Below are 9,877 nucleotides of genomic sequence, written 5' to 3'. Positions count from 1 at the left end.
TGTGGTGCTGGGGTATTGAACCGTGGTCCCTGTGCTTTTCCAAGCTTGTTCCAAATAGGTGCTTTAGACCACTGAGCCATCTCTCCAGCCCCTGAAAATAAGATTTTGACGGCATTATTGAACAGCTGAATTAGACCTATTTGAAGTTCTGTATCCTGTTATATGGAATCATAAATCACATTTGTTATCTTTTAGTACCTTATCAAAATATAATTTATATGCATTAAAATACCCAAATCTTAAGTGTACAGCTTGATGACTTTTTATGCATGCACACACCCAGAAGAATACCACACAGATCAAAATGTAGAATAGCTGGACATGGTGGCACATGCCTGTAATCCTGGCACTCAGGAGACAAGCAGGATCACTATGAGTCTGAGGACAAACTGTGCTATATAAACAAGTTCAAGACCAGCTTTCTCTACACAGTCACTCTTTTAAAAAAAAAAAATGTGCAACATCCTTTTGTGTCCTTTCCAGGCAATATTTACACACCCAGAGATACTTGTTATTCATTTAGCCATAGGGTACCATGGCAGTGTTGCTCACCCACCTTTTTTTTTTTTTTTTTCAGAACTGAGGATTGAAATCAGGCCCTTGCGCTTGCCAGGCAAGTGCTTATTCTACTGAGCTATCTCCCCAGCCCCTTTGTTATTCATTTAAATGGATACAGTATAAATTATTTTGCCTTTTTTTGTCACTAAGCATAGTGTTTTTGAGAGTCATCCACATTACTCTGTAGTTGTTTTGTTTTGTTTTCATCCTGAGTGGTATTCCAGTATATGAACGCAGCACATTATTTATCCATTCTCCCTTAATGGACATTTGAGGTATATGTGAGTCAAAAGGCAATTAGATATGCAAGAGATTTACTATAAGTTATGTTTAATAGGAAACATAGGGGTGGGAGATAGGAGCTAGAGAATACTAAGAAAATCATGCGATCTCAATCAGATGAAGGAGAAAAGGCATTAAAGTGGACTGAGTAGAAGGATCAGTGCAATTCAAAGAAAATTCAGTAAGGCTAAGATCTCAGTCAGAGATCTGACAGCATCATTGGTGCATCTACCACAGACTACTCTTTATACCTCACAGATTTACTTCTCCATACAGCACTAGGGAACAAATCTGCAATTCTCTTCCTGAGGGAAAAACTCAGGAGAAAGTTAATTAGTGGGATTACCTACAGCAGGTCTCATAACTTGTTGAATACTATGACCCAAGCCCTCAGTCCTTAACTTCAGAGTCCTTAGTAACCACACCTTCCAGGCCAAGATTGTTTCAAGTGTCTGTTCACAGAATGGAGAAAGGCATGCAGGCAGGATGCTTGGGTTCTACATGTATTGCTCCTTGCTCCCACCATGTAAAGGGAACACTGCCTCCTTCTGTAAGAGTGTCAGTGACTCTTGTCAATCTTTTTTACCTGAGGAGTCTCTGATTTCCTGAAAGCAGTTATAACTCAGAGTATTATGGATCAAGACCTTTGATCCTGAAGAGTTGTGGGGATAGGAAGTTAAATTTTCCAGAAGGTCATTGGAAATAATAAGAAGGAAACTCTCGCTTCTATTCCTTGCTTTCCAGACCATGTTTCCTTCTTAATGAAGACATAACTGGACAGGCATGAGGGCACACATGTGTAATCCTAGCACTTGAGAGGATGAGGCAGGAGGATTACTGCAAGCTCAAGGCCAGCCTGGGCTATAAAGTGAATTCAAGGCCAATATGAACTGCATAATGAAAGCCTATCTCAAAAAGATTTTTTTTAAATGAAGACACAAAACCACATAGAACTTCCTATTTTAATTCATACTCATAATTTTGAAGTATTACACAAATTTTTTTCTGAAATGAGCACTGTTGTTCCTGTAGAAGGCCTTTCCAGTATTTTATGATGCTGGTTGCTTCTGGATAATGTATTATGTGGTATGTCCAGTGGATATCATGGCCACCCCACGTGACTCCCATACATCTTTTGCTAGGAAGCGAGTTCCCTGGTTGGATGCTATTTCAGGTACAGCCCCATGGCTTCAGATAAAGTGTCCTGCAAGGCCTTGGATACTGGTGCTTTCTGAGATCTGTGCTAGCAAAGGCAAACCCATATGTAGAGATCTGTCCCTTTGAAAACAAGCCTCTGACCCTTGTAGAATGAAAGGGGCTGATGTACTTGATCTTTCACTAGAGGTTAGTTGGTCTCTAAGGAGCAGTTTATATCAGGAGCTTAGCTGTTCATGTTGGGTGCCAGTAGTTTGGATACTCAAGGCAGAAACAGCTAGGTTAACTGTTATGGTTTGTGTATAGGTGTCCCCCCCCAAAGCCTCATGCAGTCTTGGGGCAGCTTCTGGAGTTTGTAATTGATTACTGTAGGTGTGGATGCTGCACCTGCCCCGGGCAGGTAATTTGCATTACAATGTAAGGTGGGAAGAGAAGCTAGCTGCTTGAGCTGCTGCTACCCCTCCCTTGCGCTCTTGCTCTTTGCCGCTGCCATGAAAGGTTGCCCTCTGCTATGTGCTGCTCTGCCTTGGAGCCAGCTGAGTATGGACTGAAACCTCCAGTAACTGTGAGCTAAATAAACCTTTCCTTCCTTCATTTTGAGTGTCGGGTATTTGTCCCAGCAACGAGAGAAGAGTAACTAAGACATTAATCTTGGTGAGAGTGTCTGCTGTTGGGCCCATATGTAGTCTTCACTTATGCTCCCATGACTGCTTGCTCATGTCTCTGTCATTCCAGTTCTTGAGTAGCCCATGACAAAGCATGGCTGGTACCATCCAGCCAGGTTGTTTTATCTGTTCAATGTGTCTTTCATCATGGACACTTTCTGATGGTCATGGAGGTATAGTACAAAAATCTCTTCCCTTCTAGGTCGCTTCACAAGAATCTTACTGGCTCAAAGAGTGAATGAACAGTACACTTCTTTTTCCAGGACCACTGCTGAATACTATAGTAGTGGAATTGTTGCTATTCACTCCTGGCTTGTTCTCACATTACAGACCAACACACCCATAAACGAAGCTCAGGCTTTTTCTTCCACAGTTAACAGATCTCTTTCCCATTACACAAATATAAGCACATGCTAAGGAAAGATCACTAGTGTAACTGTGGCAGGTGACATACAGTCCTGAACTACCTGCTCCTGCTCACCATTTCTCTCTGTGCTCTTGCAAACTTAAGCATTCTGTTTCTATCTTATACAAAAGCTGGGTTCTGTATTTACGACTTGACAGATCCAACCAAACCCAGCTCAGAATGGAAAGTTCCATATTCAGAATCACTTGGTGCCTCATGGTCAAATGTCCCATCTTAATTAAAGATCAATGAGCCCAGACGTTATTTCTCATAGAGTGAATAGTCATCTCCTGCAAATATGCATGGGCTTGCCCCCAAGTTCCAGGACCTTTATTATGACTCTTCCACTGAGGCTTGCCATAACTCCCCACCACTGGCACCCTTAACTGGGCCTGCTGGATCCATTCTGTGGCTCATGAGTCTTACAAAAACCACCAAAATCTTAGTAATCGTATGCTCATTTGGGGGTGGGTATATAGCTCAGTGGCATAAGTGCTTTCCTGGCAAGCCCAAAGTCATGAGTTTGATCCCTGGCATGATGATGATGATGATGATGATGATGATGATGAGGAGGAGGAGGAAGAGGAGGAGGAGGAGGAGGAGGAGAAGGAAGAGGAGGAGGAAGAGGAGGAGGAAGAGGAGGAGGAGAAGAAGATTTTTTTCTCATTTGTTCAATCCTTTTGATGTCATTAATGTAATGATCAATGTAATGAAATGGTTTGACATTTTTTAGATGGTTGGCATCATACTGCATCACAACAAAGGACAGGAAATTTAACATAGTCCCATGGCAATACTATAAATAAGCATGGTGACTCACCTTGTTTGTCAACTTCTTTAGGCCATGGGATGTCAGATATTTGGTCAAACATTAATCCAGATGTTTCTGTGAGTATATTTTTGGATGATATTAACATTTAAATTAGTAGACTAAGTTAAGCACATTGCTGTCCCTAATGTGTATAAGATTCAGTCAACTAGTTGAAAGCCTAAATAGAACAAAAGAGCTGGCCTTCTACTGGCCAAGAAAGTTTCTTTCTTACCTAGTTGTCATGAAACTAGAGCATTAACTTTTTTTCTGCCCTTAGACTAAAACTGAATATTAGCCCTTCTGAGTATCAGGCCTTCTGGTCTTCAGGCAAAAGTACTATAACCAACTCTTCTGGTTTTCCTAGGCCAGTGAGCTTTCAGGGATACAAATAGCCCACTGTAGCATGTAGGTTCATCACCACTGTCCTGGGCTCTCTCCTAGGCCTCCACCTTACCAATTTATACTGTAAATCTTCTCAGGAGAACCACTATACTGTATCTAGGTTCCATGTGAATGCAATTCTTTCTGTCCCTCTTTCTTGATTAGAATAGAAAAAATGTATTTGCCTACTCAGTGGCCACATTATATATAATTGAGGTTGTATTAATCTAATCTATCAATGCTACCATACCTAGTATGGCAGCTGCAACTGGGACTGCCACTGGATTGAGACTGTGGTAATCTACAAATATCTTTTTTATTTATTTGTGTGTGTGTGTGTGTGTGTGTGTGTGTGTGTGTGTGTGTGGCCAGCTCAGCCCACCAGGGGGCAGGGTGGGCTGGCATGTGGTGCTGGGGGATTGAACCCCAGTCCTTGTGCTTTGCTAAGCTTGTTCTAAGTAGGTGCTTTAGACCACTGAGCCATCTCACCAGCCCTACAAATATCTTTTAGAGTCCTCTTGATTCTACAAAGGCAATGCTGGCAAATTAAGTGGAGTTATAGTAGGGATCACTACTCCCTCCTGCAACTTCTGCATCCTTTTGGTCTTTTAAGATGATACTAATCAAATGTGGCAGCACACACCTATAATCCCAGCACTCAGGAGGCTGAGGCAGGAGGATCATTTCGATTTCAAGACCAACCTGGGCTACAAAGTTAGCTCAAGACCAGCCTGAACTGCATAATGAGACCCTGTCTCAAAAAGACCAAAAAAAAAAAAAAAAAGATAATACTAATCTCTTTCATTGCCACTACCAAGACTCTGGGGATATACAAGGGTGGGACATAGTCAGAGGCTTCCACTTTGCCTTCTCTAATATGATAAGGTTGGAATGACCTGATCTCTGAATAACAAGAGATATAGTATGAAGCTTATTTTCATGGCCTCTTTTAAGTCCTTGTGTCTGTTTTTGTATTTAATTATATTCATAACTGTACCTTTCTTAAAAAGAGTACCCAAGAATACAAAGGCTTCTTGTGCCACAAAACTTGGATCTGCCTTTATTTCTGAAAAATAATATTTTATTTATTTTTTTTAATTTTTATTTATGGCCCTTTTGTCTCGGCCACCGACATGCCCTCCAGACTAAGGAAGACCCGGAAGCTTCGGGGCCATGTGAGCCACGGCCATGGCCGCATCGGCAAGCACCGGAAGCACCCCGGAGGCCGGGGTAATGCTGGTGGCATGCATCATCACAGGATCAACTTCGACAAATATCACCCAGGTTACTTTGGGAAGGTTGGTATGAGGCATTACCACTTAAAGAGAAACCAGAGCTTCTGCCCAACTGTCAACCTTGATAAATTGTGGACATTGGTCAGTGAGCAGACACGAGTAAATGCTGCCAAAAACAAGACTGGAGTAGCTCCCATCATTGATGTAGTGCGATCGGGCTACTACAAAGTTCTTGGGAAGGGAAAGCTCCCAAAGCAGCCTGTCATCGTGAAAGCCAAGTTCTTCAGCAGAAGAGCTGAGGAGAAGATTAAGGGTGTTGGGGGGGCCTGTGTCCTGGTAGCTTGAAGCTTCTGGACAGGGGGCTCATTAAAATGCTAACAAATGGTTTTCAAAAAAAAAAAAAAAATATTTATGTGTGTGTGTGTGTGTGGCCAGCTCAGCCCACCAGGGGGCGGGGCTGGCTGGCATGTGGTGCTGGGGGATTGAACCGCGGTCCCTGTGCTTTGCTAAGCTTGTTCTAAGTAGGTGCTTTAGACCACTGAGCCATCTCACCAGCCCCAAAATAATATTTTAATTACTAGAACCATTTACTTACTAGAACCATTTAATTACTAGAACCAATGAGCTTTTAGCCCAGGTCTTCTGATAATGATTATCTAGCAACTGGATTGATATCAATATCTGCAAAGGAGGTAAATCTACAGTTAGATAACAGGAAGCCCCAGCCACATATGAATATAGGAAATGAGCCAAGCCCAAGATTACCTTAGCAAGTCATGTCAGTTAATTAAGACTCTGGTCCAGTTAATAATATTAAGTAGCCTTTACTGAGCCCTTTCTGTGTGCCACATAGTATTCTAAGCACTGATCATATGACCCCCTGATCAATGTCGTCATTCTTAGGGTGCAAACACATTTTATCTTTTATAGCCAAGAAACAAAGATTTGAAGAGGTGACCTGCTCAAAATCACACACACTTATGATGCACTGAAATTCAAAGTCACATACTTTATTCCAAGTTCCTTGCCTTTAACCACCATATACTGTTCCTACAGCATGCTACAAACAAACCTGTTGTAAGATTGAAAACAGCATAGAAGACTTATTTGTCCCCTCCTGTCCCTCTCTCAAACAGGAGCTTTCTTTCCCCAAATAAATATATTCTGCTCATAAAAAGACTTATTCTCAGTTTCCCCTGATTTGCAGCAACACTGACATCACCTCAACGACACTGATTTAAAACTTCACAACAATTTAAATAGTAGTGGATCTATGGCACTACTGTTCGGAAGATAATACAAAAGAACTATGGATGAGACTCAACACCATTAAAGAAATGTTATGCCAATTTCTTAATTATTTACTTCCAGTTTAGTTTCACAGACTAGTGATGTCGTTCCTTCAGAAATCTCTGTAGTGCTCATTATGGTAAAGGCTCTGCTTGCTGGAAAGGCACCTAAGAACTCAGCAGATATGAACACAACATGGTACAGAGAGAGAGTACCAGGGATTGAATGCTGGACCTTCACACTGAACTATATCCAGCCCTTCTTTGAATTTTACTTTTATATTTGAGACAAGTTTTTATTAAGTTATTAAATTGGCAGGGCTGGGCTCAAATTTACATGCTTCCTGACTCTATCCCATAATTTTGGGATTACAGCTGCTTCCACCATGTGCAGCTAAGAGAGACCATATTAAAAGCAAAAAACCCAAAGTTAATTGTTGCTCCAGGAAAAACCAAAGATGCTGACTTCTGCTGTCTCTTGCCTCTTCCCTACATGGGGTAGTCAAAGAATTTAGGTCTCAAATTTATTTAGCCTCTTTGTGTTTATTCAGCCAACACCTCCTGTGGAGAACACAGCTATAGCTTTGGAATACCAGGGTAGCTGTTATCTTCAATTAGTTCATCTTTTTTCTTTTAATTAGTTCATCTTTAATTTGGTTACTCTTTGAATGGGATCTTGCTTGAGGTGAGAGAAAAAGAAAACTCTCACTGTATTACCATAGTTAGGTTTCATTTTTGAAGTGGCAATAGTGTCATAATCTTTGGAATTTGTGACAATACATGTAACAACAGAAGCTCTTAACATTTTTTTTTTTTTTTTTTGGTGGAATGGGGGATTGAACTCAAGAAACTCTTAACCAGTTGTGTAGAGGCCTGTGTGGCCCTGACTGGAAGATGGGCTGTGTTCACTGGCTATTGGGGACAGACTGCTGTGGTCACCGGTGTATAGCAGGTTTTCTGTGTTGATCCAGGCCAATGTGCAATACCAACATATCTGTGTCTACTGATGGTGCTGTAAGCATCTCACAGATTCCTGCTTTGGAACAAGAGACCCTGGTTAGATCAAGCCATTGCTTTTAAAGTTATTAAAGTCTGTTGGTACCCAAAAAGATATTTATACCATGAAAGAGGTCATATTTTATCTTGGCCAATATATTATGGCTAAAAGATTGTATGATGAGAAACAGCAACATATCGTGTATTGTTCGAATGATCTTCTAGGAGATTTGTTTGGAGTGCCAAGCTTCTCTATGAAAGAGCACAGGAAAATATATACAATGATCTACAGAAACTTGATAGTACTCACTCAGCAGGAACCATCAGACTCTGGTACATCTATGAGTGAAAACACATGTCTCTTTGAAGATAAGAGTGACCAAGAAGACCCTGAGCAAGATCTACAAGAAGGGAGTCCTTCATCTTCAGATTTGGTTTCTATACCATCTACCTCATCTAGGAGGAGAACAATTAGCAAGACAGAAGAAAGCTCAGATGAATGGTCTGGTGAACGACAAAGAAAACACCACAGATCAGATAGTATTTCTCTTTCTTTTGATGAAAGCTTGGCTCTGTGTGTACTAAAGGAGATATGTTGTGAAAGAAGTAATAGCAGTGACTCGACAGAGACTTCCTCAAATCTGGATCTGGATGATGGTGTAACATTCAGGTGATTGATTAGATCAGGATTCAGTTTCTGATCAATTCAGTGTAGAATTTGAAGTTGAGTCTCTCGATTCAGAAGATTATAGTCTTAGTGAAGAAGGACAAGAACTCTCAGATGAAGATGATGAGGTATATAGAGTTACTGTGTTTATGACAGGGGAAAGTGATACAGATTCATTTGAAGAAGATCCTGAAATTTCCTTAGCTGACTATTGGAAGTGTACTTCATGCCATGAAATGAATCCTCCCCTTCTGTTACACTGCAACAGATATTGGGCCCTTCATGAGAACTGGCTTCCTGAAGATAAAGGGAAGGATAAAAAAGAGATCTCTGAAAAAAACTCAATTAAAAAACTCAACACAGGCAGATGAAGACTTGGATGTACCTGATGGTAGAAAGACTTTGGCAAATGATTCCAGAGAGTCATTTGTTGAAGAGAGTAATGATAAATCCACACAAACCTCCCTGCCACAAAAAGATGAGGACTACTCTCAGCCATCAATTCCAGTAACATTATTAATAGCGGCAAAGAAGATATTAAGGAGTTTGAGAAGGAAGAAACACAAGACAAAGAAGAAAGTGTGGAATCTGGTTTTTCCCTTAATGCCACTGAACCTTGTGTGATTTGCCAACGTTGACCTAAAAATGGTTGTATTGTTCATGGCAAAACAAGACATCTTATGTCATGTTTCACATGTGCAAAGAAGCTGAAGAAAAGAAATAAACCCTGGGCTGGTGAGATGGCTCAGTGGTCTAAAGCATCTACCTAGAACAAGCTTAGCAAAGCACGGGGACCGCGATTCAATCCCCCAGCACCACATGCCAGCCAGCCCCGCCCCCTGGTGGGCTGAGCTGGCCACACACACACACACACACACACACACACACACACATACACACACAAATAAATAAAATTTTTAAAAAATAATTAAAAAAAGAAATAAACCCTGCCCAGTGTTCAGACAACCAATTCAAATGATTGTGCTAACTTATTTCAACTAGCTGACATCCATAAAAGTATATTTTTTAACTTTAAATAAGCCTAAAAATTTAAACACAGATTTTGTAAACATCAAAGCAAGAAATATGAGGACATTGAAATGTAACTTATTTAAGCGCCTTTTATGTGAAAAGGAAACGTATGGAAAGATTTTAACATTCAAGATGTAGACACTCTGAAGCACCAATCCTTAGTTTCTCTCTTTCAGAAATTTTTATTTATATTTGGTGTTATGTTATGTAGGTAAAAGTGACCACTTATAATAATTAATAAGAATCTTCAGTGAAATAGTAAAATAACCAGAATTGCTAATAATAATTGAGATTATAAATGACAACATATGTAATACATGTTATTCAACATTGAGCTTTGCAAATTAGATCTCATTTTACATGCTTGTGGGTTATTGATGTAGTCTTGTCTAAATTTTTA

The 9,877-nt window shown here is 40.4% G+C and overlaps 2 protein-coding genes and 1 pseudogene across 2 annotated transcripts in view; all 3 read left to right on the top strand.

Annotated features, from left to right (window-relative positions):
- LOC101560768 (peptidyl-prolyl cis-trans isomerase D) overlaps positions 1-2,737 on the top strand; it is a 4,135-nt gene extending 1,398 nt beyond the window's left edge. The window contains exon 2 of the mRNA XM_023724189.1: positions 2,731-2,737. Within this exon, the coding sequence (XP_023579957.1) occupies positions 2,731-2,737 (7 nt within the window). The remainder of the gene's footprint in view (positions 1-2,730) is intronic.
- Positions 2,738-5,390: 2,653 nt separating this feature from the next.
- Positions 5,391-5,883, top strand: LOC101569264 (60S ribosomal protein L27a). Its single transcript, XM_004639194.2, has one exon. The coding sequence runs from the start codon at positions 5,392-5,394 to the stop codon at positions 5,836-5,838; it is 447 nt and encodes a 148-aa protein (XP_004639251.1). The 5' UTR covers position 5,391; the 3' UTR covers positions 5,839-5,883.
- Positions 5,884-7,745: 1,862 nt separating this feature from the next.
- Positions 7,746-9,447, top strand: LOC101568875 (annotated as a pseudogene).
- Positions 9,448-9,877: the final 430 nt, after the last annotated feature.

This window comes from Octodon degus, unplaced genomic scaffold, assembly GCF_000260255.1.
Source record: "Octodon degus isolate 3935 unplaced genomic scaffold, OctDeg1.0 scaffold00107, whole genome shotgun sequence".
Taxonomy (NCBI): Eukaryota; Metazoa; Chordata; class Mammalia; order Rodentia; family Octodontidae; genus Octodon; species Octodon degus.
Note: the sequence above shows the minus strand (reverse complement) of the source record. Positions and strands in the feature narration are given on the sequence as shown.

Coding starts and splice junctions, on each gene's coding strand:
- LOC101569264 (XM_004639194.2), top strand. CDS start 5,392: ATGCCCTCCAGACTAAGGAAGACCCGGAAGCTTCGGGGCCATGTGAGC.